The 27,527-nt window shown below is 45.0% G+C and overlaps 1 protein-coding gene across 1 annotated transcript in view; it reads right to left on the bottom strand.

Annotated features, from left to right (window-relative positions):
* Positions 1 to 772: 772 nt before the first annotated feature.
* The window catches only part of LOC115464591 (vomeronasal type-2 receptor 26-like), a 38,419-nt gene continuing 11,664 nt past the window's right edge, over positions 773 to 27,527 (bottom strand). The window contains exons 2-6 of the mRNA XM_030194954.1: positions 26,712 to 27,003; positions 17,846 to 18,073; positions 16,914 to 17,040; positions 6,287 to 7,178; positions 773 to 812 (exon numbers count right to left, since the gene is read on the bottom strand). Of these exons, the coding sequence (XP_030050814.1) occupies positions 773 to 812; positions 6,287 to 7,178; positions 16,914 to 17,040; positions 17,846 to 18,073; positions 26,712 to 27,003 (1,579 nt within the window). The remainder of the gene's footprint in view (positions 813 to 6,286; positions 7,179 to 16,913; positions 17,041 to 17,845; positions 18,074 to 26,711; positions 27,004 to 27,527) is intronic.

Raw genomic sequence — 27,527 nt, 5'->3', positions numbered from 1 at the left:
GCTTATAAATTTAGGCCTGTCATTCTTTGAGCTTAATTTATAAACCCAATACTAAAGAACAGTGCTAAGCTCCTAACTTTTGTTTTCCAGCCCTAAATCCACCTGCTCTTATCCTCTTTTTATGCTCCTTTCAATATCGGGTCATAGAAGAAATGTACTCAGAGAGCAGTGTGGGGTTATGACAAATTAAATGGTACAAGTCGAAGAGATGGGTTAAAAAAAGACAACAACATAGACAGAAGTGATGAACTATTGCTGCTCAAAGTTTTAGAACAAAGACGACACTTCATGATGAATGTAAGACTTAGAGAATTGCTACTTGCATCTAATGAAGGCTTCTACAAAGACAAACATGCTCTCGACTGAAGGAACTCAAATTCATCAATGTGCCTGCCAAGAGAGAGAATGCTACTTACATAACATCACCTTTTCGTAATGGATACGTTGCAAAAGATTCGGTTTCAGTTTGCAAGAACACCTCAACAGTTATTAATGCCCCAATTACAATGTCTCCTTCTCTGCTGAGGACTGTTGATGAGACCTTTTCTCCTAGAAAGCATTTTGAGTCAACACATTTCCATAGGGCTGCACTAAACAGCAACGTTAACAGTGGCCAAAGGGTTTCCATCTCTCAAAACTGGAATAATGATCACTAGAGTAGTCTCTGCTCTCTTTGAATCGCTATTCAGCCCTGGACATAGCCAACAACATTGTCAATTTTGAAGCCTTGGCCATCAGTCCTCCAGAATTATGGGCAGAGAATAAGCCACATTTACGGAGCACTTTCAAAGTGCACATGGGTAGATTCCCTCCTTGGCTGTGGAGACAAGAACACAAATGCTCTGACAGTATCAAGGCTGCCTGTTCAGCTTCAGAGAGCTCAGCGTAGGTTTTATATTGATCTGCTGCTCATAGATTCAACCCCAAGGGCTCCTTGGTTATGCATTTAATATTAATTATAGATTGTTCTTGTTTTATTTAATAATAGTAATCCAACCTTACAAAAGACATAGTTTAATTGACAGTGACAGAACATTAATTCTGAATATTTGGGGAGCAATTGTAATAACTTCTAACTAGTAGTAGACATAACTTGAGTTTGTAGTTTTGGGGCACAGGAGGCAAAGGGATAGGGAAGTCAGGTTGTTTGGGGGGTGTGGGGTGGAGGAGGAAGGGAGAAGAAGGGGAAGGAGAATGAAGGAGTGAATGAGGGGGGGGGATTGAATGTTGAGAAGAGGAATGGAGTGAATGGAGAAGTGCAAGGTAGAATGGATGGGGAGGTTAAATAAATATCAGAAAATGCAATACAGGCTGTTACAAAAGTACAAAGATTGTCATGGATGTTATAACTTGTTATGTTGTTCTCGGAGTGTACATTTGGTTTATCGTATGTACTGTGCAAATACAACCTGTGTTGTGTGAATAAAAATAAAATAAAATAAAATTCACTACACTGAAACTACAAGATAATGTCACAGGAAGCTTTTATGCAGCAAACCCATTAAATAGCCTCCTTTAATCAAGCTTTCTTGAAGGAAGGGAAATCTGCTGTTTATAAAGGGTGGAACAGAACTCGTAAGACACTTCCTGTATCTGAATTTCTGTACACATACTTTGAGTCTACAGAATCTCCTCTAACAGTGGCTGACTAGCTGGAACGTTCTCTACTGCCTGGCACATGGAATCCAATTAAAGCATCTGATATAGGAACCAGATACTAGGAAATAATAATGAACAGGCATTCTAGTTATTCATTAGACTGATCGGTTAAAAAAAGGTTTGGTGCATGCCTAGATGTTGGGTTATATCTCATTTTCACTCTTACATATGTCAAAGGCACCATAAATTGACAGTTAGGCACTATTCTATAAGATAAGATATAAGTCCCATAATGCCTTACAAGAAGGATAGCAGGGGCAGGCCATATTGTGTTTCTCAGTTACCTGCACAGGTTATGGAATATGATAAATCGTACGTGTTAACGGAAGAACCTTGGCACATCAACTTACACTTGTTATTAATATAGTGAGAAGTGAACCTACTGTCTATAGAAATTATGGATTTGAGTTAAGTTGTCTTGATATATTTAACCTATAATATTCACTGAGGCCTAGACATGGGAGACAGAAAGCCAGTGTATGGTCTGTGGTATCCAGTTCCTGTCTGGATCTGTGTAGTGGGTTATGGTTTATTTCATTTATCACCCACCTACAAAATCATCAAAACAACATGTCAGACAAAAACAACAAGAACTAACCCAAAAGCAGCAACATATGAATGACAAGAATAGATAACATTAAAAATACAATGAACGCTTCAGTATGCATGACCAGACAAGTGCCCCCACTTCAATCAATGTACAGGGACCCCATATGTCAGTTGACACAAGTGCATCTTCAATGAGTTCTTACAAGGTGGAGTTTCAGACTGTGACCTAATCCTCGAGGGCAACGGTCCTTCAATGGAAAAGGTACATCTCTCAGTGTCTACAAAATGGAGGCGTGAGAGGGGAGTCATGGCAAGACACAACCCCTCAGACCACAGAGGTCATGGAGTTGTGTAAACCTGTAATACATTCACCAGGTAATAATAAGAAACTTGATGTAACATGATGGATCAGCTGTGATATCTTAAATTTAATCCTAAAGGCCACAGGAAGCCAATACAATCCAATGAGATGTGGCATATTGTGCTCAAAATGAGAAACACCAAGCAGATGGCAAACAGAATTTTGGGACCACGTGCACTAGCACTACTTACCACTAGTAACATGCAAGCTTGAATAAACTGAATTGCAGTAGTCCAGGCTACTACATAAGTACATATAAGTACAGTGGGGGAAATAAGTATTTGATCCCTTGCTGATTTTGTAAGTTTGCCCACTGACAAAGACATGAGCAGCCCATAATTGAAGGGTAGGTTATTGGTAACAGTGAGAGATAGCACATCACAAATTAAATCCGGAAAATCACACTGTGGAAAGTATATGAATTTATTTGCATTCTGCAGAGGGAAATAAGTATTTGATCCCCCACCAACCAGTAAGAGATCTGGCCCCTACAGACCAGGTAGATGCTCCAAATCAACTCGTTACCTGCATGACAGACAGCTGTCGGCAATGGTCACCTGTATGAAAGACACCTGTCCACAGACTCAGTGAATCAGTCAGACTCTAACCTCTACAAAATGGCCAAGAGCAAGGAGCTGTCTAAGGATGTCAGGGACAAGATCATACACCTGCACAAGGCTGGAATGGGCTACAAAACCATCAGTAAGACGCTGGGCGAGAAGGAGACAACTGTTGGTGCCATAGTAAGAAAATGGAAGAAGTACAAAATGACTGTCAATCGACAAAGATCTGGGGCTCCACGCAAAATCTCACCTCGTGGGGTATCCTTGATCATGAGGAAGGTTAGAAATCAGCCTACAACTACAAGGGGGGAACTTGTCAATGATCTCAAGGCAGCTGGGACCACTGTCACCACGAAAACCATTGGTAACACATTACGACATAACGGATTGCAATCCTGCAGTGCCCGCAAGGTCCCCCTGCTCCGGAAGGCACATGTGACGGCCCGTCTGAAGTTTGCCAGTGAACACCTGGATGATGCCGAGAGTGATTGGGAGAAGGTGCTGTGGTCAGATGAGACAAAAATTGAGCTCTTTGGCATGAACTCAACTCGCCGTGTTTGGAGGAAGAGAAATGCTGCCTATGACCCAAAGAACACCGTCCCCACTGTCAAGCATGGAGGTGGAAATGTTATGTTTTGGGGGTGTTTCTCTGCTAAGGGCACAGGACTACTTCACCGCATCAATGGGAGAATGGATGGGGCCATGTACCGTACAATTCTGAGTGACAACCTCCTTCCCTCCGCCAGGGCCTTAAAAATGGGTCGTGGCTGGGTCTTCCAGCACGACAATGACCCAAAACATACAGCCAAGGCAACAAAGGAGTGGCTCAGGAAGAAGCACATTAGGGTCATGGAGTGGCCTAGCCAGTCACCAGACCTTAATTCCATTGAAAACTTATGGAGGGAGCTGAAGCTGCGAGTTGCCAAGCGACAGCCCAGAACTCTTAATGATTTAGAGATGATCTGCAAAGAGGAGTGGACCAAAATTCCTCCTGACATGTGTGCAAACCTCATCATCAACTACAGAAGACGTCTGACCGCTGTGCTTGCCAACAAGGGTTTTGCCACCAAGTATTAGGTCTTGTTTGCCAGAGGGATTAAATACTTATTTCCCTCTGCAGTTTAATTATGCGTTGGGTGAAGGAAACGTTTCTCCGATTTGTTTTAAATTTACTACACTTAGTTTCATCGCATGCTCCCTAGTCCTAGTATTTTTGGAAAGCGTGAACAGACGCTTCACATCCACCTGTTCCACTCCACTCATTATTTTATATACCTCTATCATGTCTCCCCTCAGCCGTCTCTTCTCCAAGCTGAAAAGCCCTAGCCTCCTTAGTCTTTCTTCATAGGGAAGTCGTCCCATCCCCGCTATCATTTTACTCGCCCTTCGCTGCACCTTTTCCAATTCTACTATATCTTTCTTGAGATACGGCGACCAGAATTGAACACAATACTCAAGGTGCGGTCGCACCATGGAACAATACAACGGCATTATAACATCCTCACACCTGTTTTCCACACCTTTCCTAATAATACTCAACATTCTATTCGCTTCCCTAGCCGCAGCAGCACACTGAGCAGAAGGTTTCAGTGTAAAACTGACCTATAAATCATCAGTCGAAAGTAACGGTTTAATCTACTCAACATCCTGAACTTAAAATATGAGGCCTTGATTACAGACTGTATCTGTTGCCTAAATGTCAATCCAGAGTCCAACAACACTCGCAAACTGCCAAGATTCAAAGGCATGGATGTTGCAGGTAGGCATTCTCTTGGGTGGAATTCGGATGGAGTAGGGTTAGGGCAACATTTACACATGTAGATTATAAAGTACTAGAATTGACAGTCGTTTTTTATTTTTATTTTTTTTTGCAATCTAGGTTTGAGAGTTTATACCAGCTCTATGGCTGCTGTGAATGTCCATGACTGCAGAGGAGACTCATGGAAGGTGGTTTATTCCAGTATAAATAATAGGCTTCAAATAGGTTCTTTCCTAGCCCCTAAATCTGGGAACCCACTTACAGAATAGCCTTCTAGGTACTGTACTGTGGCTTTATATATGTAAATTTTTATTACAATTATTATTTATTTAGAATTTGTATAGCTTTCTAACCTCATTATTCAACAAACGTGACCCAAAGGTAACTGCAAAGATAAGAGCATTATTTGGTTTACTATGGGCTTTGATTTCCTTTACATGGAAGAAGATATACATTATTTTTACTTATTTACATTTCTGGTCATTAGATTATTTGTCTCAATTTATTACCGTTTATCCTTTATTGTTTATTAAAATTTACTAAATCTGCCTTGTCACGGAGCGCCTGGCACCCACCTGGGGCTAACCCTGTGGCCACTTGGAGGGTCTGTCCCAGCACTGCTCAGGCCCACTATCGCCTGTGAACGTGCTGTACTCTGGCATACCCTTCCACCCACCTGCTGGGTTACGCTTGCCTCTGGGTGAGTCTTCCACTCGCAACATCCGACAGTTCATAGAAAGTACCCACAGACCCAAAACACAAACCACCACGATTATTAGTCAGTCCAGGACAAACAGAGACAATAACTAATAAGGTTTATTGTCACAGAATTCAAGCAGTGAACCATATAAAATAGATGAAAACGTAACAGGCAATAGCAGGTAACTGAATAAGGATCAATATTAAACTAACTAAACTTTTGTTTACTACCTGGGTAGTACCTGGGGAGTTCAGGAAATATAGTTGCTCACAGGTTATAAAATATAAATGCTCACAAGGCCTCAGTGAAGAGATCTTTCTCTCTCCTCTCCCTATCTGAGACTAAAGATTACCTCACTGAGACTAAAGATTACCTCACAGCTTAGGCGGGAAGAAACTGTTAGTTCTGTAACAGCTTTACAAAAAAAAAAAAAAAGACAGTCACCATCTGCTGGACAAACAAGTAAATGCACTAGGGAACAAATATATCATACATTTCCACATAAGAAGTTACAGACATAAATTTCCTGTTTTGATACATGCCTTTATCACTAAAGCAAATCAAGGTGGGTTACAATAAAATAAAAATAGTTAGGAAAGGAATGCCATAATCATATAGGACAGATCAGCAAGCACCCAAGAGTTTCGTACATTAAACACTCTGTGACAGACAGCTATAGGCATGTCTCCTATTACAGTTTTGTTAGATGCTTCCTGGTGTTCCTTTCTGGTTTGAACAGAATAATGTAACATTTGGGGATAAAGATACAGCCCAGGAGTCCGGTGCTGGAGGCCTGGATAGCAAATATCTCCACTGCCACCATGTACTTGCCCTTTGTGCTCAGGTAAGTTGGGATGAAGGAGATCCAGACGCTGCAGAACACCAGCATGCTGAAGGTGATGTACTTGGCCTCATTGAAACTGTCAGGTAGATTTCTTGCTAAGAAAGCTACGATGAAGCTAATGCCAGCCAGAAATCCCAGGAAACCCAAAACACAGTAAAATGCAACTATTGACCCTTCGTTACATTCAACTAGTATTGTTCCAGTTTCTGAATGCATGTTACGATATGGAAATGGGGGAGCAGTGCCCAACCAAACTGCACAAATGAGGGTTTGTACAAGGGAGCAGAAAATTACTATGGAGTTTGAGACCCTGGAACCCATCCATTTCCGGAACCTGCTTCCAGGTTTGGTGGTTTGGAAGGCTATGACCACAGTGACTGTTTTTGCCAGTATAGAGGAGAGAGAGATGGAGAAAGTGATCCCAAAGGCAGACTGTCGTACAACACAAGTCACATCTTCAGGATGGCCAATGAATACCAGGGAGCAGAGGAAGCAGAGCATGAGTGAGATGAGAAGAAGATAACTGAGGTCCCGGTTGTTGGCTTTCACTATGGGAGTGTCTCGGTAATGAATGAAGATTCCCAAAATGACAGCAGTGATGAAAGTGAAGGAAACAGTCGTTGAAGTAAAAGCTATCCCCAAAGATTCTTCAGAGGACAAGAAGTCCATAACTTTTGGGATGCAGGCATCTCTATTCTCATTGGACCACTGATCATCTGGGCACTCTATACAGTTGTCCATGTCTGTAAAGGAAGAATATTATTTCATTAGAAAATGGAGATAGTGAATTACATCTCTTGTATGGACCGATGTTTCATCTCTACAGTTTAGAACATTTATTACTTGGTCAATATGAGGAGAGAAGAAGTGTGGTTTTTCATTGTCCTTCATAATTTACTGGCAGGACCAAGAAACTGCTGAGTGACAGCCAATTAAAATAATGTTCTTTGCTTGTTATTGTTGGGGGGGGGGGGGGGTCAACATTTCACGTTTTGCATCAGCTCTGGAGAATTCATCCTCAAATAGATGTAGAGAGAATGAAGAAAGGAGTCATTTAAATGGTTCTGAATAGATATCAAAAGTCCTATGACATAAAATAAGAAATCTCTAAATAGTATCAAATGGTGGTGGTAGGAGTAGCTTATGTATAGTAATCTCCAATAACTCCCACTACTATGCAGAAGGAAACAGCACAACCAAATTCCTTGAAATTTTTGTATGGAAATTTGGTGTAAAGTTATGGGGGGGAAAAAAGCCTCAAAGTGCCACAAGGATCTAAAGGTAACCTTGCTCGGCAACAGGTGATCCTGATGACTAATTACTGGTCTTAGAGGGATCTAAACCTCATCACAGGCAAAAACACCACCCCAAAATAATCAATCTTTAAACATGTTGGAGTGATTTAGAAATGGGCGTGGACTATGTAATGATTGGCTGTGAATGACATAGGCGTCTGACGTCATCGATAGTGAGGGTTTATATACGCCATTTTTCCAGACAGTAGTGTTGCTGACAGACTTGACTGAGATAAGTCATTAAACAAGCAAGAAGTTTGAAACTTGTGGATACGTATTTGGAGTGCTGTATAACCACTTGGTGATTTTTGTTGTAGTTACTCGTCCTCCTATATGGACCCTGACGCAGCTTTAACTAAGCGAAACGCTGGCCACGTCGGCCAAGGAAGAGGAGGGTGAGGCAACCGATTACAAGGCAGACCAAGAAGTTAAATTTTTTTGAACCTTTTCTTGCTATCCGTATAACGATTCATTGTATGACAGGTATTAAGATATGAAGCTATTACTTGCATTTATGAAAGTAAGATATGTGCTCCAACATGTTTAAAGATTGATTGAGTATTTTGGGGTGGGTTTTTTTTTGCCTGTGATGAGGTTTTGATCCCTCTAAGACCAGTAATTGGTCATCAGGATCACCTGTTCCCGAGCAAGGTTATTTTTAGATCCTTGTGGCACTTTGAGGCTTTTTTCCCCCCATAACTTTACACCAAATTTCCATATAAAAATGTCAGGGAATTTGGTTGTGCTGTTTCCTTCTGCATAGTAGTGGGAGTTATTGGAGATTACTATATGAAATAAGAAATGCCATACTGGGTCAGACCAATGGTCCTTCTAGCCCAGTATCCTGTTTCCACCAGTGGACAATCCAGGTCACAAGCACCTGGCAGAAACCCAATTAGTAGCAACATTCCATGAATCTCAAAGAGTAGCAACATTCCATGCTACCAATCCTGGGGTAAGAAGTGACTTCCCCCAGGTCCTTCTCAATAACAGTCTATGGACTTTCCTTCAGGAACTAGTCCAAACCTTTTTTAAACCCATATATGCTAACTGCTGTTATCACATCTTCCGGCAATGAGTTCCAGAGCTTAACTATTGTTGAGTGAAAAAATATTTCCTCCAATTTGTTTTAGAAGTATTTCCATGTAACTTCCTCAAGTGTCCCCTAGTCTTTATACTTTTGGAACGAGTAAAAAATTGATTTACTTCCTAACCACTCAGGATTTTGTAGATCTCAATCATATCCCCCCCACCACCCCAGCTGTCTCTTTTCCAAGCTGAAGAGCCCTAACCTCTTTAACCTTTCCACGTATCATTTTGGCTGCTTGTTAAACCTTTTCTAATTCTGTTATATATTTTTGAGATACAGTGACCAGAATTAAATGCAAAACACAAAGTGAGGTTGCATCGTGGAGCAATACAGAGGCATTATATTATTTTTTCTCCAAGGACAAGCAGGCTGCTTGTTCTCACTGATGGGTGACGTCCAACGGCAGCCCAGGACTGGAAAATCTTCCCTAGCAACAAAAGTTTGCTAGCCTCGTGCTTCCGTGCGCACTGCGCATGCGCGGCCGTCTTCCCGCTCGAACGCAAGTGTGCTCGTCAGTCTTCTTTTTTCCGCGGTTCGGGAACGCTGCTTTGCCGCTTCTCTGCCCAGGATTCCTGTTGTGCTTTTTGTTTGTTTCTTCTCCCGTTTTCGGCGATTTTCTCTTTTGAGTCTTTGACGCTTCTTTCGTTTATTCTTTGTTTAAAAAAAAAACAAAAAGAAAAACCCTTAGTTTTCTTAGTTTTTTCCCCTTAAGTTTACTTTCTTTTTTGCTTGCGGCCATTTTGGGCTGCCCGTGCGGGTCTTTCTCTTTTTTGGTGTCTTTTTCTCAGGCACCTTCGCGTTCGACCTCGCCGGCGCGATTTTTCCACCCTTGTCCTCGAAGCCTACCAGCGGCTTCAAAAGGTGCACGCGGTGCAGCCGGACCATCTCCCTTACTGACAGACACGCTTCGTGTCTTCAGTGCCTAGGTGAGAGTCATCGACCTGACGCCTGTCTTCAGTGTCTCCAGTTGAAGAAGCGGACTCAGGTGCTGCGTTTGGCTCAGTGGAACGTCTAGTTCGGAGCCCGGTCCGGTCCTTCGGCGTCGATGGAACCAGCGTTACCGAGGTCATCGCAGGTATTGATGTTGGCATCGGAGGGTGCATTGTTCTCCGGAGCGCAGGTAATGGCTGTCCAGAGATCCCATGCTGGTAGCAGTGACCCATCGAGTGGGTCTCCATCTGCCTCGAGGTGTCCTGCTGCGCAGGCCCACCGGGACCGACCTTCTTCGGACCCGGCACCGAGGAGCTGTTTGGATTCAACGTCTTCCTCTTCGGCACTGGGAGGTACCGGTACCGAGCTTCGAGCTAAGGCCAAGAAGCATCGGCATCAGTCACTGTCCCGACACGGTGCCAAGAGCTCCGGTGCTCCGAGAGAATCGGCACCCAAGAAGCGCCAATGCCGGAGGGACCGCTCGCCCTCTATTCAAGAGGTGTCGGTGGGCTCATCTCCGGACAGCCCGGTACTGCCTCTGCGCTCCAGACAGGTTCTTACATCTTCTCCTGTACCGGCGTCTTTGCCTTTTTCTACAGCCACTCTCAACGAGAGCCTCCAAGCCGTTCTCCCAGAGATTCTGGGGGAGCTGTTGCACCCATATCCGGTACCTTCGGTGCTTGCGCCGCCAGTACCGTCTTTTTCGACACCGTCGGTGCATGCGCTGCCGGTGCCGTCGAGGGAGGCGGCGGCTGGCTCATCGCCCGTGGTGCGGTCTCTGACTCCAGTACCGCTTGCGGTGCCGGGGACGAGTGCCACCCAGGCTGATTCCCTACCATCATCGATGGAGGGAGCTTCATCGCCTCCGGCGCGGGAGTCTTCCTCTGGACGACACCACGATGGACAATGGACATCGGTCCTCGGAGTTGAGACGGGCTAGGCTTCGGACTGAAGTTCATGAACTTATGTCCGACTCCGCAGAGGAGGGCTCGTGGGAAGCAGAGGCAGATACCAGGTTCTTCTCGGACGAGGAGTCTTGTGGTCTGCCCTCTGACCCTACTCCCTCGCCCCAGAAGAAGCTTTCCTCCCCGGAGAGTCTTTCCTTTTCATCTTTTGTCCGGGAAATGTCTACGGCCATTCCCTTCCCGGTGGAGACTGTGGATGAACCCAGGGGTGAGATGTTTGAGGTCATGGACTATCCATCCCCTCCTAAGGAATCGTCCACTGTTCCTCTGCATAATGTCCTAAAGCAGACATTGTTGACGAACTGGACGCATCCATTAACTAATCCCCACATTCCCAAGAAGATTGAGTCCCAGTACCAAATCCATGGGGATCCGGAGTTGATGAAGACTCAGTTGCCTCATGACTCTGGAGTTGTGGATTTGGCCCTTAAGAAGGCCAAGAGTTCTAGGGATTACGCTTCGGCGCCCAATCTAGAACTATGGATTCTTTTGGGAGGAAGGCCTATCATTCTGCTATGCTCGTGGCCTATCATTCTGCTATGCTCGTGTCCAAGATTCAGTCTTACCAGCTCTACATGAGCATCCACTTGCGGAATAATGTGAGGCAGTTGGCGGGTTTGGTTGATCAGCTCCCGCAGGAGTAGGCCAAGCCATTTCAGGAGGTGGTCAGGCAGCTGAAGGCGTGTCGTAAATTCCTGTCCAGTGGTGCTAACGATACTTTTGATGTTGCATCCAGGGCTGCCACTGTCGTGTTCTCGAGGACCTTGGAATTCTGTCAGGCTTCTTCCCCGGGAACCCTGGGTACATGAGTCCTTGGACCACGGCCGAGGAGCGGCAGTGGCAGGCAAGATTGCCTTCGGAGCAGAAAAGAGACAAGGCTGGACTGGAACCCCGGACTGGAGTCCTGCACTGGAACACTCGGGACTGGAACGCACCGGACCGGAACACACTGGAGAAGGCTTCACCTACGCTTAGCTGCCTTTCCCTGAGGGTTGAGCCCTCAGGTTCGAGCAGCCGGTAGGGCTTACAGGAAAACCAGAACTGGAACCAGCAACAGGAACAACCAGAGTCAGGATCCAGCAGTGCTCCCAGGTACCTAGGGTAACGTGAGACAGGCAGGTAGGGAATGTCCGGGTTCTGGCAATAGTCCGAGACAGGGGGCTGGCAGAGAAGATCTGAGTACAGGCAATAGGCAGAGACAGGGGGCTGGCAGAGAATAACTGAGTATAGGCAATAGGCAGAGACAGGCGTGGTCAGGTTCAAAGCAGGAGTCTCTGGGCAGGCGGCTAGCAGAGCAGTAGATAGGTACAGGCAAGGGTCAGAACCAATAGCAAGACTAGGGCTGGAGCTCCAGTAACAAGGAGAACTGGCAAAGGACAAGACTAGGGCTGAAGCTCCAGAAACCAAGGAAACCCCACCGGGGAAAACCAGAGGCTAAACTCAGGAGACCTAGAAGCTGTACACAAGCTAACAAGCAGAGCAGTGCCCAAGCTAACTAGGCAAACACTAGGAACTCACACAGAGCAAACACAGAAGAACTAGTAAAGCTGTACACAGGCTACCAAGCAAGGCTGTGCCCAAGCTAACTAGTCAAACACTAGGCAATCACACAGAACTGGACAATGTAGCAGTGCACAGAACACTCTAGCAAACCAGGGACCTTATACGATGCAAAGGCAAAGGCTGCAGTCTCTAAGTGATTAATAAAGCCCTTCAACACCAGAGACACAGCTGCAGCAATCTCTAAGTAACTACGGAGGCCGTTCAGGCACAAACCACAGAGCAGGCAGAAAGCACAGTGAAACACAGAGAGGCTTCCCACACCCAGGTGTAGTGTAGTGAAGCAATTAGAGTCATGCTGGAAGCAGCCAGCACACACACACACACACAGAGCTAACCCAGGCAACACCCACAGGTGCAGTATAGTGAGGCAATTAGTGTCATGCTGCTGGATGCAGCCAGCACAGAGAGCCAGAGCTAGCTCAGAAAGGACAGACAGAAGAAACAGGAGCCAGCTAGGAAGCTGACCCCCAGGAACAAGGTAAGTCTGAGGGTGGTCACGGCCACAGACGTGACAGCCACTCAAGGTATAGTGATGCGCAGACTCTCATGGCTGCGTGCCACTGACCTAGACGGTAGAGTCCAAAAGCGTGTTATGGATGCTCCTTGCCAGGAGGATAATATTTTTGGTGAGAAAGTCGAACGGGTGGTAGATCAGCTCCACCAGCGGGATACCGCTTACGACAAGCTCTCCCACCGGGCGCCTTCAGCATCTACCTCAGCTGGTAGACGTTTTTTCGGGGGTAGGAGGACTGCTCCCTACGCTTATAATAAGCGCAGGTACAATCCACCTTCCCGACAGCCTGCTCAGGCTAAGCCCCAGCGCGCTCATTCACATCAACAGCGTGCGCCTCCTCAGGCCCCTGTGGCTCCCCAGCAAAAGCAAGGGACGGGCTTTTGACTGGCTCCAGCAGTGCATAGCCGAGATAAAAGTATCTGTGCCAGACGATCTGCCGGTCGGAGGGAGGTTAAAGTTTTTTCACCAAAGATGGCCTCTTGTAACCTCCGATTGGTGGGTTCTTCAAATAGTCCGGCTGGGATACTCCCTCAATTTGATCTCAAAACCTCCAAATTGCCCACTGGGAGCTCAATCTTTCAGCTTCTAGCACAAGCAGGTACTTGCAGAGGAACTCTCCGCCCTTCTCAGCGCCAATGCGGTCAAGCCCGTGCCACCGGGGCAAGAAGGGATGGGATTCTATTCCCGGTACTTCCTTGTGGAAAAGAAAACAGGGGGCATGCGTCCCATCCTAGACCTAAGGGCCCTGAACAAATATCTGGTCCGAAAAAAGTTCAGGATGCTTTCCCTGTGCACCCTTCTTCCCATGATTCAGGAAAACGATTGGCTATGCTCTCTGGACTTAAAGGACGCCTACACTCACATCCCGATATTGCCAGCTCACAGGCAGTATCTGCGATTCCGTCTGGGAACACGGCACTTTCAGTATTGTGTGCTACCCTTTGGTCTCACCTCTGCGCCCAGAGTGTTCACGAAATGCCTGGCTGTAGTAGCGGCGTCTCTTCGCAGACTGGGAGTGCATGTGTTCCCTTATCTCGACGATTGGCTGGTGAAGAATACCTCAGAGGCAGGAGCTCTACGGTCAATGCAGATGATTATTCGACTCCTGGAGCTGCTAGGGTTTGTGATAAATTATCCAAAGTCCCACCTTCTTCCAGTTCAAAGACTAGAATTCATAGAAGCTCTGCTGGACTCCCAGATGGCTCGTGCCTACCTTCCCGAGCCGAGAGCCAACAATCTTTTAGCTCTCGTCTCTTGGGTACAGTCTTCCCAGCAGATCACAGCTCGGCAGATGTTGAGATTGCTCGGCCATATGGCCTCCACAGTTCATGTGACTCCCATGGCCCGTCTTCACATGAGATCAGCTCAATGGACCCTAGCTTCCCAGTGGTTTCAGGCCACGGGGGAGGATGTCATCCTACTGTCCACAGATTTTCTCAAATCCCTGCATTTGTGGACAATTCGATCCAATTTGACCCTGGGACGTCCCTTCCAAATTTCTCAGCCACAAAAACTGCTGATGACGGATGCATCTCTCCTGTCGATGGGCTTCACACCCAAGGGAGTTGGTCCCTCCAGGAAACAGGTTTTCAGATCAATCTCCTGGAGTTACGAGCGGTCTGGAACGCTCTAAAGGCTTTCAAGAATCGGTTGTGCAATCAAATTATTCAAATTCAGACAGACAATCAGGTTGCCATGTATTATATCAACAAGCAGGGGGGCACCAGTTCTCGCCCCCTGTGTCAGGAGTCCGTTAGAATGTGGCTTTGGGCTCGCCGGTACGGCATGTTTCTTCAAGCCACATATCTGGCAGGCGTAAACAACAGTCTGGCCGACAGGTTGAGCAGGATCATGCAACCTCACGAGTGGTCTCTCAACTCGAGAGTAGTACGCAAGATCTTTCAAGTGTGGGGCACCCCCTTGATAGATCTTTTTGCCACTCAGATCAATCACAAGGTCCCTCAGTTCTGTTCCAGACTTCAGGCCCATGGCAGACTAGCGTCGGATGCCTTTCTCCTTCATTGTGGGGAGGACCTCCTGTATGCGTATCCTCCCATACCTTTGGTGGGGAAGACTTTGCTGAAACTCAAGCAAGACCGTGGAACCATGATTCTGATTGCTCCTTTCTGGCCTCGACAGATTTGGTTCCCTCTTCTTCTGGAGTTGTCCTCCGAAGAACCGTGGAGATTGGACTGTTTTCCAACCCTCATCACTCAGAACGAGGGGGCCCTTCCGCATCCCAACCTCCAGTCCCTGGCCCTCACGGCTTGGATGTTGAGAGCGTAGACTTTGCCTCCTTGGGTCTTTCGGAGGGTGTCTCCCAAGTCTTGCTTGCTTCCAGGAAAGATTCCACTAAGAAGAGTTACTTCTTTCTATGGAGGAGGTTTACCATCTGGTCTGACAGCAAGGCCCTAGATCCTCGCTCTTACCCTACACAGACCATGCTTGAATACCTTCTACACTTATCCGAGTCTGGTCTTAAGACCAACTCTGTAAGGGTTCATCTCAGTGCTATCAGTGCTTATCATTACCGTGTAGAGGGTAAGCCGATTTCTGGACAGCCTTTAGTTGTTCGCTTTATGAGAGGTTTGCTTTTGTCAAAGCCCCCTATCAAACCTCGTACTGTGTCATGGGATCTCAACGTTGTTCTCACCCAGCTGATGAAACCTCCTTTCGAGCCTCTGCATTCCTGCCATCTGAAGTACTTGACCTGGAAGGTTATTTTCTTGGTGGCAGTTACTTCAGCACGCAGAGTCAGTGAGCTTCAAGCCTTAGTAGCTCATGCTCCTTATATCAAATTTCATCATAACAGAGTAGTCCTTCGCACTCACCCTAAGTTCTTGCCGAAGGTGGTGTCAGAGTTCCATCTGAACCAGTCAATTGTCTTGCCAACATTCTTTCCCCGTCCTCATACCCGCCCTGCTGAGCAACAACTACACACATTGGACTGCAAAAGAGCATTGGCCTTCTATCTGGAGCGGACAAGCCCCCACAGTCAGTCCGCCCAATTGTTTGTTTCTTTTGATCCCAACGAGGGGTGTGGCTGTAGGAAAACGCACCATATCTAATTGGCTAGCAGATTGCATTTCCTTCACTTACGCCCAGGCTGGTCTGACTCTTGAGGGTCATGTCATGGCTCATAATGTTAAAGCCATGGCTGCGTCAGTGGCCCACTTGAAGTCAGCCACTATTGAAGAGATTTGCAAGGCTGCGACATGGTCATCTGTCCACACATTCACATCTCATTACTGCCTTCAGCAGGATACCCGACGCGACAGTCGGTTTGGGCAGTCGGTGTTACAGAACCTGTTTGGAGTTTAGAATCCAACTCCTCCCCCCTAGGCCCATTTTTATTCTGTTCCAGGCTGCACTCTCCGTTAGTTGTTAACATGTTAGGTCAATCTCAGTTATGTCCTCGCCGTTGCGAAGCCCAGTTGTCCATGTTTGTTGTTTTGAGTGAGCCTGGGGGCTAGGGATACCCCATCAGTGAGAACAAGCAGCCTGCTTGTCCTTGGAGAAAGCGAATGCTACATACCTGTAGAGGGTATTCTCAGAGGACAGCAGGCTGATTGTTCTCACAATCCCGCCCACCTCCCCTTCGGAGTTGGTGTCTTCCCTTACCTTAGCTATGTACTGGACTGACGAGCACCCTCGCGTTCGAGTGGGAAGACGGCCGCGCATGCGCAGTGCGCATGGAAGCGCGAGGCTAGCAAACTTTTGTTGCTAGGGAAGATTTTCCAGTCCTGGGCTGCCGTTGGACGTCACCCATCAGTGAGAACAATCAGCCTGCTGTCCTCGGAGAATACCCTCTACAGGTATGTAGCTTCCGCTTTATCTTATTTTGCATCCCTTTTCTAATAATTCCTAGCATCCTGTTTGGTTTTTTGGCCACCACCACACAATGGGCAGAAGCTTTCAGCATATTGTCTACAATGTCACCTAGATCTTTTTCTTGAGTGCTGACTCCTAAGGTGGACCCTAGCATTAGGTAAAGCGGAGTCTTCCATTTTTCAACAGGTAAGGAGATTGCCATCAGATTCTGTTTCTCTGTTTTTATCCCACTTTGTAACATGTAAGTGTTTTCAGTTGGTTGTATACTGTTTATTACTAGTGCCACTCACCGGTCTGGTTGGACATTTCACCATCTGGGCAAGGAATGCAGTCATAACAGCAGACTGGTTTTTCTCTTGAAGTTAATTTCCTGGATCCAGGAAGGCAGCTTGTACTGCATTTGGACTGTGGAGGTGTCTAATGGAAGAAGAAAAGAATCATTTATCCCTCTGTTTACTAAGCCGCACTAGCCTTTTAAAGCGTTCTACAGTGTAGACGCCCATAGGCATATTATAGTCATCTACACGGTTACTGTACGCTAATTTTTTGCACGTGCTAAAAACGCTAGAGCACCTTGGTAAACAGGGTCCTAAAGAAACAGCATGAGGGAATTTTAAAATCTTAACCAATCAATGTTCAGCCGTTTTTGGATCTTCCCAGTACCAACTGTTATAAAATTGGCACTCAATATGTCCCTACCATGTTGCACTAAGTTATAGAATTGCCCCTGGTGGAAAATGGTTCTGCTCACCTTACGCTGGGAAGTTTTGATTCAAGCACATTACTCTCTTGCTTTGGCCCACTCTTGTGGAATACATTACTGAATGGCTTAAGGGGCATCCAGACTTTGCAGGACTTTCGTTGTAACCTTAAGACATACTTATTTCAAGTAGCATTTGATGCAACGTAAGCTTGACAGACACTAGAGATCAATGTAGTAATCCAAGTTTGATTGTTTCTGATATATGATTTTTGCTCAGTGCTACAGTATGTCTTTGCTATATACTTTTCAGTTTATGCCATGTGTATTGTACTTTTATTTTATATGCTAGCTTTTGGTTTTAATGTATTGTATATGATTTTATTTTTGCAATTATGAGCATTATATGTATGGGATCTGCCTCAATGTTTGGAAGAATATAAATACATATAAATAAACAAAATATATAATTGATCATTACTCGCCTTTGGTGGATAAGTAAAATTAAATAAAAAATTCCACCTGGGTGATCGAGCTCTCCCAAACAATCTTCTTTTCATGGATAATGAAATCTTGCCCTGGGGGAGCGTGAGAGTTATAGTGTCCAATCATGTTATGGTTCACAGTCCGATTGGGGAGAAAAACCAAGTTTTTAATGTCGTAGTCAGTGGGAAGGTTGCCATTCTCATCAAAAAACATCTCTTCACCCAGCACATTCTTAAAATGGACCTTCTTTAGGTAGCGGTGGAGCTGAAAAAGGAAAGAGATCAGAACAGCAAAACTACATTTGTTGACAAGCTGGTTTTTCTCCTTCTAATGTAAGCTTCCAACAAAGTGAGAGCCAGTACTGGGATCCCAATGCAATGAGCTTTCATTCAATATCAACTAAGGATTTGTTTCTATTTTATACCCCGACATATCTAGTATGTTCATTTTAGTGACAGTCAACTGTTAGAGCTTATTGTTATGACTGGAGATGTGTTAGCCCTTGTGCCCCGACTGAGCACAGCGAAGATGGAGTGACACCGCACTCGGTCAGGCATCCAGACAACCCCTAGCTTCACCTGCACTTAGCCACTGCCCCCCAGGAGTTGAGCCCCTGGGTTCGAGTGGCTAGCAGGACTTCCGGAACCAGCGGGGTTGCACGACCACTTACCAGATAGGAGGGCAAACAAACACAGTCCAGAGCCCGTAAATGGCAGAGCAAAGAATAGTCAGTAAACAGTCCAAGGTCAAGGCAGGCAGCAACACAACACGTGGTCAGTAAGCAATCCAAGGTCAGGAACACAGGAAAACACTGGAACAGGTGAAGACCACAACCTCTACGCGAATAGAAGCCGAAGCATGGAAGGACTGGAAACAGGGCTTTAAATAGTGCAGGAATTAGGCTCAACCATGTGCAGCTGTTCCAAGATGGCTGCCCCCATCAGCAGAGTAGCACAACAACACCCAAATATGGGCTTCCTTCCTGTTCTTGTATACAAGATGGCTGCCCCCTCCTAAGCTAGCCAAGATGGCTGCTGTCCTTGCTCCAAGCCAGATGACGGCTGCCGGGTTAGGAAACAGAAACCGACCCATCCTGGAGAAGTGTAGCAGAGCGTAACACTTATGCATCATAGCTCCTTCCAGGACTATGTAATCATGGGTGCTTAGTTTGACCACTAGGTGTCACCCTCTCCCCACCTACCACCCACCACCCACCATGAAATAAACTAATTTCTTATCCACTCTTAGGTTCTTTAAGTCTGCCCAGTTATTCTAATCTACATTGCTAGAAATAGATCCCAGCTGCCAGCTTTATGATAATAGAGTAAATGACAGCAGATGAAGGTCCACATGGTCCATCCAGTCTGCCCAACAATTTGACTGTAGCATAGTTTAATAATACAATGTTAAGTGAAGTCTATATACAAAACATTTCCCCCTCTCCTCAGCCTCCACATCCCATGTTCCTTCACCCAAGGTCTGGGATCTTTCCCCATGGGCATGGCAACTCTTCATCCTCCCATCCGTGACTCTTCCTCGGTATCCTTCAGCACCCCTGGTCCATCAAACCTTTTTTCACCAGTGCCTCCCTCAGCACCCCCGATCATGCAAACCCGCTCTTCACTGGCAGCAGTAGCAACAGCAGCAGTAACTCACTGCCAGGGCCAAGCCAGATCCTTCCCCTCTGCAGCATCCTGCCTGCGCATAAACAGGAAATTATGTCAGAGGGGTGAGATGCTGCAGAGGGAAGAATCCACCTGAGCCCAGGCAGGGTGTTGCTGTTGTTGCTGCTGCTGGTGAAGAGCAGGTTTGCTTGACCCGGGGTGCTGAAGGTGGCCGAGGAAAAGGCACTGGAGAAGAAAGGCTTGATAGACTGGGGAAGCTGAGGGAGAGGTTCTGGATCCGTGCTGGGAGGGGAGAGGTGTGCTACCTTAGAAACTGGGAAAAAATAGCTGCTCTCTATGCCGGCTCCGCAACACACCTCCCGTGTGTTTGAGACACAATGGTTGCGAAGTGTTCTTGTAAAAGAATGTTGGGCAACCTTGGTCCTTGCTGACCACAACCCAGTTGGATTTTCAGGGTTTCCCCACTGAATGTGCATGACATCTGTTTGTATGCACTGCCTCCACTGTATGCATATTGATCTCATACATATTCATTGGGTAAATCTTTAAAACCCACTGGGTTGTAGCTCTGGAAACATAGAAACTTGACGGCAGATAAAGGCCAAATGACCCATCCAGCCTGCCCATCCTCTGTAACCCCTAATTCTTCCTGTTCCTAAGCGATCCCACATGCTTATCTCATGCCTTTTTAAATTCGACTCCACCACCTCCACCGGGATGCCATTCCACGCCTCCATCACCCTTTCTGTGAAATAATACTCTCAAGGGCTTTGGTTGCCCACTCCTGTTCTAGACGTTATACATATAAATGTGAGACCTGCCCAGACCCAACCCATGTCATCTGTCAAATATGTGCTTACATAACATAAGCCCTTAGCAGGTTTTCGGCATTTACACCCAAAAGTACACATGAATATGTTGGTATTCTAATCATTTACACGTGTAGCTGGCATATAAATATTAGACAATCTTATCACAGGATATCAAATATAAAAATAAAATTAAACATAAATTAATTAAATCTTAATCACATGGTATAATCTAATATGTAAATAGCCTTTAATTAATGCATAACACAAAGGAATGCAAGGATGTGGTATTTGCAAGGCAATGTATTGTATTGAATGCTGCTTGTTTAATCAAGGAAGTATTTGTGGGACTCATGTTGAGTTTCCAAAGAGATGGAAACCAAGTAAGCTGGATCTGAGCATTTGATGGCTAAAGCTTCTACATGATGTCAACGACGTTTATTTAAGAGGATTACCAAATGTTGTTAGGAGCAGCGGGATTTATTAGTTTGTGTCATATACAGTTTATTGAGAAAATGGCTAAATATATGGTTGTTGGACTATCTTTTGATTTTTGATAAAACCTGTGCTCTTTTGGTAATAACTGTAGGGTGAGGATTAAAAATAAAAAAAAAACAATAGAAATGAGTTACTGTCAGGCTTATTTTCAAAAGAGAAGAATGCCCACCTTCCAACACAAATCGAGAGATAGGCATCCTTCTCCCGAGGTTGCCCAAATCGGCATAATCGAAAGCCAATTTTTTGCATCCTCAACTGCTTTCTGTCGCGGGATCGACCAAAGTTCACAGGGTCGTGTCGGCAGTGTACGGAAGGCGGGACGGGGTGTGGTTAAGAGATGGGTGTCCTTGGCCGATAATGGAAAAAAGAAGGGCGTCCTTCATGAGCATTTGGTCGACTTTACTTGGTCCCTTTTTTTTCATGACCAAGCCTCAAAAGGTGCCCGAACTGACCAGATGACCACCGGAGGGAATCGGGGATGACCTCCCCTTACTCCCCCAGTGGTCACCAACCCCCTCCCACCCCCAAAAAATTAAAAAACATTTTTTCCAGCCTCTATGCCAGCCTCAAATGTCATACCCAGCTCCATCACAGCAGTATGCAGGTCCCTGGAGCAGTTTTTAGTGAGTGCAGTGCAATTCAGGCAGGCGGACCCAGGCCCATCCCCCACACCTGTTACACATGTGGTGGTAAATATGAGCCCTCCAAAACCCAATGGAAACCCACTGTACCCACATGTAGGTTTCCCCCCTTCATCCCTAACGGCTATGGTAGTGGTGTACAGTTGTGGGGAGTGGGTTTTGGGGGGGTGTTTGGGGGGCTCAGCACCGAAGGTAAGGGAGCTATGCACCTGGGAGGAATTTGTGAAGTTCACTGCAGTGCCCCCTAGGGTGCCCGGTTGGTGTCCTGGCATGTGAGGAGGACCAGTGCACTATGAATGCTGGCTCCTTCCATGACCAAATAACTTGGATTTTCTCATTTTTGAGATGGACGTCCTCGGTTTCCATTATGGCCGAAAACCGGGGACGACCATTTCTAAGGTCGACCATCTCAACATTTAGGCCGATCATCTCTAAAGTCGACTGTATTATCGAAACGAAAGATGGATGTCCATCTTGTTTCGATAATACGGGTTTCCCCGCCCCTTTGCCAAAATGTCCTTAGAGATGGACATCCTTAGAGATGGTCATCCCCGTTCGATTATGCCCCACCACATAGCCCCTACCACATACTTGGTTTTGGTAAACCAGCTTCCAATGTGCGATGTATGTGGATAGGAGTGGGTATTAATAATTTTGTACTTTGCAAAAAGTAGAGATTTGTATGACATCTTGCTTGTTTCACACCAGTGGCATTCCTTTGAGTGTTATTCATATCTGAACCTACACTACCCAAGCTGTAAAGGCCTTAAATACAAATCAATTTACGCATCCAGCTTTTCCTATATAGGCACGCGACTGTGGAACGCGTTGCCAAGGGCCTTGAGGATGACGTTCAACCACCTCAGCTTCCAGAAATTCCTAAAGACTAACCTGTTTGAAAAGGCATACCATACCGACCCAACCTAGTTGCCTGATCCCGGCAACACAACAAAAGTAAATGATGTATTGGACAAAACATAACTCTACCGCTAACTGATCCATCTGAACTCTTTATTACCAAAATATCACTTTGTATTTGTTCCCACCGGAGTCTATGAACACCTCTCCGGTACTATGTAAGCCACATTGAGCCTGCAAATAGGTTGGAAAATGTGGGATGCAAATGTTACAAATAAATAAATAAATAAATTATAGGCTATTTACATATTGGATTATACCATGTGAATAAGATTTAATGAATTTATGTTTAATTTTATTTTTATATTTAATATTGTATGATACGATTGTATAATATTCATTACACAGATGAATATTATCCCTTTGCAGTTTTTGAATATAAATATTAAAAACCTATTTACAGAATGAACCCCGATATCAATAGCTATATGGCATCCTTAGCTTTTATTGTCTGCTTGCCTTAGTTCCAAATATAGCATTTCTTGAATAATTGACATTACCTTCCATGGCAAATAATCCTGAAATCCTGGGGTATCTTTGCTTCTCATGGATTCACTTTCAGAGTTGGACTTGGTCATATCATGTAATGCATGTGCCAAGGCATACACAGCGTTGTAAATATTATAGTTGAGTGCGAAAGTGTGGACACTGCAATGTGATGTTCCAGATGTAGGCAGGTTGGAATTTTTCTTGCATAGTTGTGGGACACTCTTGAGGCATTTTTCCTGGCACAGAGACATCCACCAGTACTGACTGAAACCTGTAAATGGAAATAGGTTTGGATCTGTCTCATGGATAAATTTTAGAAAGCTTGGAATGGTCTTCTCATGTATTAGAAATGCTAGAATGTTGCTCTTCACATCTTTGTTGGGTTGATAATAGGCATCCAAACTCTGTTCACTCGTTCTGATGAGTATCTTGTTGGACATTAGATAAAAAATTTCCGGCCAAGATAGTCTTAATAAATATTCTCTGTTGCCATATAAAATAATCACATTAGATGACGATGAATAAATACGGTCTTTTATTTTAGATCCTTTCTCCTGTGACATTCTTTTCTTGTAATTGAAAGTTTCTATGAATTCAATGCAGCCACCATTCTGCTCAATCTCTTCTTTCAGGATCTGAACAGCCTTTAAACTGTTGTCTTCATTGGGTACAAGGATACCGACCCAAGTCCAGCCGAAAAGTTTCAATAACTTGACTATCCCGTTGGAGAGATGCAACTCTCTGGGTGCTGTCTGGTAGAAATACGGAAACTTTACAGCATCGCCGATGAAAAGATTCTGTGAGTTGTAGCTGATCTGTTGGTAAACCGAATCAAAAAGAGGCACTTGGTGTCTTGCATCAATACAAAGCAAGGACCAGAGCAGACACTATGAGGTCCAAAGAATCTTTATTAAGACAGACCCCGTTTTAATAAAGATTCTTTGGACTTGATAGTGTCTGCTCTGATCCTTCCGCTAATCTGTTGGCATACATAATACATAGAGGGGCATAATCGAACGCGGTCGCCCATCTCTAAGGGCGACCATCTTTGATGACAGTGCCACGAAGGGGTGGGACACACCGTATAATCAAAACAAGATGGGCGTCCATCTTTCATTTCGATAATACGGTCAAGGACACCCAAATCCCAACATTTAGGTCGACCTTAGAGATGGGTGACCTCGGTTTTTGGCGATAATCGAAACTGAAGACGACCATCGCAAAAATGACCAAATCCATGCCATTTGGTTGTGGGAGGAGCCAGCATTCGTAGTGCACTGGTCCCCCTGACATGCCAGGACACCATCCGAGCACCCTAGGGGGGCAGTGCAGTGGACTTCACAAATTGCTCCCAGGTGTATAGCTCCCTTACCTTGTGTGCTGAGTCCCCCCCCCCAAAACCCACTCCCCACAAGTGTACCCACATGTAGGTGCCCCCTTTCACCCATAAGAGAAGGGGGGCACCTACATGTGGGTACAGTGGGTTTTGGGGGGGGTTTGGAGGGTTCAACCTTTACCACCAGAAGTGTAATAGGTAGGGGGGGATGCCCCTGGGTCCACCTGCCTGAAGTGCACTGCACCCACTAAAACTGCTCCATGGACCTGCATACTGCTGTCATGGAGCTGGGTCTGACATTTGAGGCTGGCATAGAGGCTGGCAAAAAATGTTTTTTAATTTTGTTTTAGGGCGGAGGGGGTTAGTGAGCACTGGGGGAGTAAGGGGAGGTCACCCCCAATTCCCTCCGGTGGTGATCTGGTCAGTTCGGGCTCCTTTTCGAGGCTTGGTCATGAAAAAAAAGTGTCCAAGTAAAATGGACCAAATGCTCGTCAGGGACAACCTTTTTTTTCGATTATCGGCCGAGGACGACCATGTGTTAGGCACGCCCCAGTCCTGTCTTCACCACGCCTCCAACACGCCCCCGTGAATGTTGGTCATCTCAATGATGGAAAGCAGTTGAGGTCGCCCAAAATCAGCTTTCGATTATACCGATTTGGGCGACTTCGGGAGAAGGACGCCCATCTCCCGATTTGTGTTGAAAGATGGGCGTTCTTCACTTTTGAAAATAAGCCTGATAGTAACATAGTAGATGACGGCAGAGAAAGACCTGTACGGTCCATCCAGTCTGCCCAACAAGATAAACTCCTATGCGCTACTTTATGTGTATACCTGACCTTGATTTGCATCTGCCATTTTCAGGGCACAGACCGTAGACGTCTGTCCAGCATTAGCGCTGCCTCCCAACTACCCCACCACCGGCTCTGCCACCCAATCTCCGCTAAGCTTCTGAGGATCCATTCCTTCTGAACAGGATGTGTCATTGTTACGTAATGGAATTGAAAGGGGCAAGTGGCACCTTAGAGACCAACCGATTTATTAAGGCATAAGCTCTTGAGAACCGGAGTCCATTTCATCTTCTTGGAAGCTCATGTGTCAATAAATGGATTAGTCTAGAAGGTGATATTTAAGAAGCTGAAGAGTATAGAAGTCAACAGGATAAAGATACGCATTTTAGGAGTAATACACATATGTTTGTGCTAAGGTAACTGCATAAAGTAATACATGTACTTTCCGAAGCAGTCTTTATACCATGAATATCAATGTTGCATGCATAAAGTTATAAACATGTCCAGGAATCACATCATTTCAGCTTATGTAGTTAGACTTTCTGTGAATATGGAGTTAGATGTATATAATTCAGCTACTGTGAAGGGGGAGAAATCCAAACATCAGATTTTGAATGGACGATTGGGCAGAGTCAGGATTTGCACATTCATATAAATTCATTTGGTCCAATTTGAAAAATAGTATTTGCATAGTTTTCATAAAACATTGCTCCTACGAAAATCCATTTGTGAATAAAATATCTGAATTTGGAAAGCTTTGGGTAACTTGGATGGACTTTTAGTTCAAAGGGTGGGTAAGAAAGTCATGGCGCCTAAGTGGAAACAGGCACATCTGACCTGTAAGATTAGTGTTCATTAAAGGAATGTAAACACCTACTTTCCTTTATAGAATAACCTCCTATCAGGTGCCCTTTTCTAGAACTGCCCTCTAAAAAACTTCAGGAACATGGAGCAATCGTTAATCAGATTCTACAGTGAGGATGGTGGATCTAATCTAGACCACCATACTAGAAGTAAACACCGTCACTGTTGTAGTTTTCTATGCTTTGATATTCAAGTTGGGATTACTGTTGAATTATTATTTTTACCAGCAAGCATGGAGCTTATTTTTGAAGCATATGAAGTTGTGCATCTAACTCATAGGCACGCCACTAACCCATCCATGCCCTTCCCACATCCATGCACCCCTAGGCAACTGTTAATTGGTGCCAACTATTTATTTATTTCCCAGGACTTGATATACCGCAAGGTGACCATGTGGTTTACAATATAAAAATATTTAGAGTACAGACACAAGAGGGAACAAACAGTTATTCAGAGGTACCAAAACATTCTTGAAACAGGTGTGTTTTATTTAAAACCTTAAATTTTGGGTAAGACGTTTCAGAACTGATGTGAGATGGTAAATAGTTCCAGAGAGAAGGTCCCAGAAAACCAAAACTAGCCAAATTTAGGCATGAAATGTATGCTAAACCAGTATTCTGCAGAGGTCAGTCCGCGTAGAGCATCCTTTGCAGAACACTGGATTAGCGCGGATCTTCCTGGGGCTGGCTTTGGGTGCCGTTTACTGAATATACCCCAAAATGCACCCTGTTATCGATAAATGACAAAACACAAAATGTCATTTTCTTTTCTGCTCATTTTCATTTGGTAACGACAAGCAACAATGTGGGCCATGTCTTTGTCATTTCCTATGTCAATGCAATGACAGACTATCCCTACAACATATTACATTAAGTAACTGGAGGGAGAAGTAAAGCATTAGGTATGAAGTGAATCTTAGAAGACCCCTCGATACCTGTGGGTAGTGGTAAATCCTGAACACGTTGGACAGCTGAATTGATAGCTCAGATGGAAGCCCTTCAATGACTGCAGCCAGGGTGGCAGAGGATTTACAGCGATAATTAGGGATCCCGGTGGCCATGCCAGAAAATATACCCAAGGCACTCATGAATGTGAGGAATGGTTGATTCTTAGGATCATAAATGTGGAACCCAAGGGTGATGTTTGGTAAGAGCTCCGAGCTGTTATTGATCTCTTCCACAGCAGAAACCAATGCCAAGAAGTTAAAAAAATTCGGTTCGGGTAGTCTGAAATGAAATCAAAATTATGATAAAATACATCTAACTGCAGACAAACTTAAACATAGATACACTAACCATCATCTTAGTCCTAAGTTTTGTAAGCATTAAATGACTCCAACACAAAAAAGTCTGTGATTTACCCCCTGCTTCTGGAAGATTCTGGAGCAATAAGATCAACTTTCACAAAAGATCAGCGTTTCAATTTTTTTTCTTTTCTAAAAAAATCCTAATTACATTTCATTTCAGTTTGGAAACATGTACTTAAATTAGCAGTAAGCATCTTTAGTCTGTCCCTTGATATAATCGGACCCTTGAAACAGCCCACATTTTGGTTACAAAAACTTGATTGTCTTGGGAGTAATTTTAGAGATTATTTTTTGCTTGTTGATAACGGATTTTGTTGATTCCATACTTTTAACAAGTAGGTGCACTCCAACACAGCACTGACTTTTAGTTGAGGTGCATATATGGGTCGATATTCAAAGTGATTTAACCGGGCAGAAACAGCTCCTGGCTGGTTAAGTTGCCTT

The sequence above is a fragment of the Microcaecilia unicolor genome, chromosome 3 (assembly GCF_901765095.1).
Source record: "Microcaecilia unicolor chromosome 3, aMicUni1.1, whole genome shotgun sequence".
In the NCBI taxonomy this organism is placed as follows: domain Eukaryota; kingdom Metazoa; phylum Chordata; class Amphibia; order Gymnophiona; family Siphonopidae; genus Microcaecilia; species Microcaecilia unicolor.
This window is presented reverse-complemented; position numbering and strand designations above follow the sequence as displayed.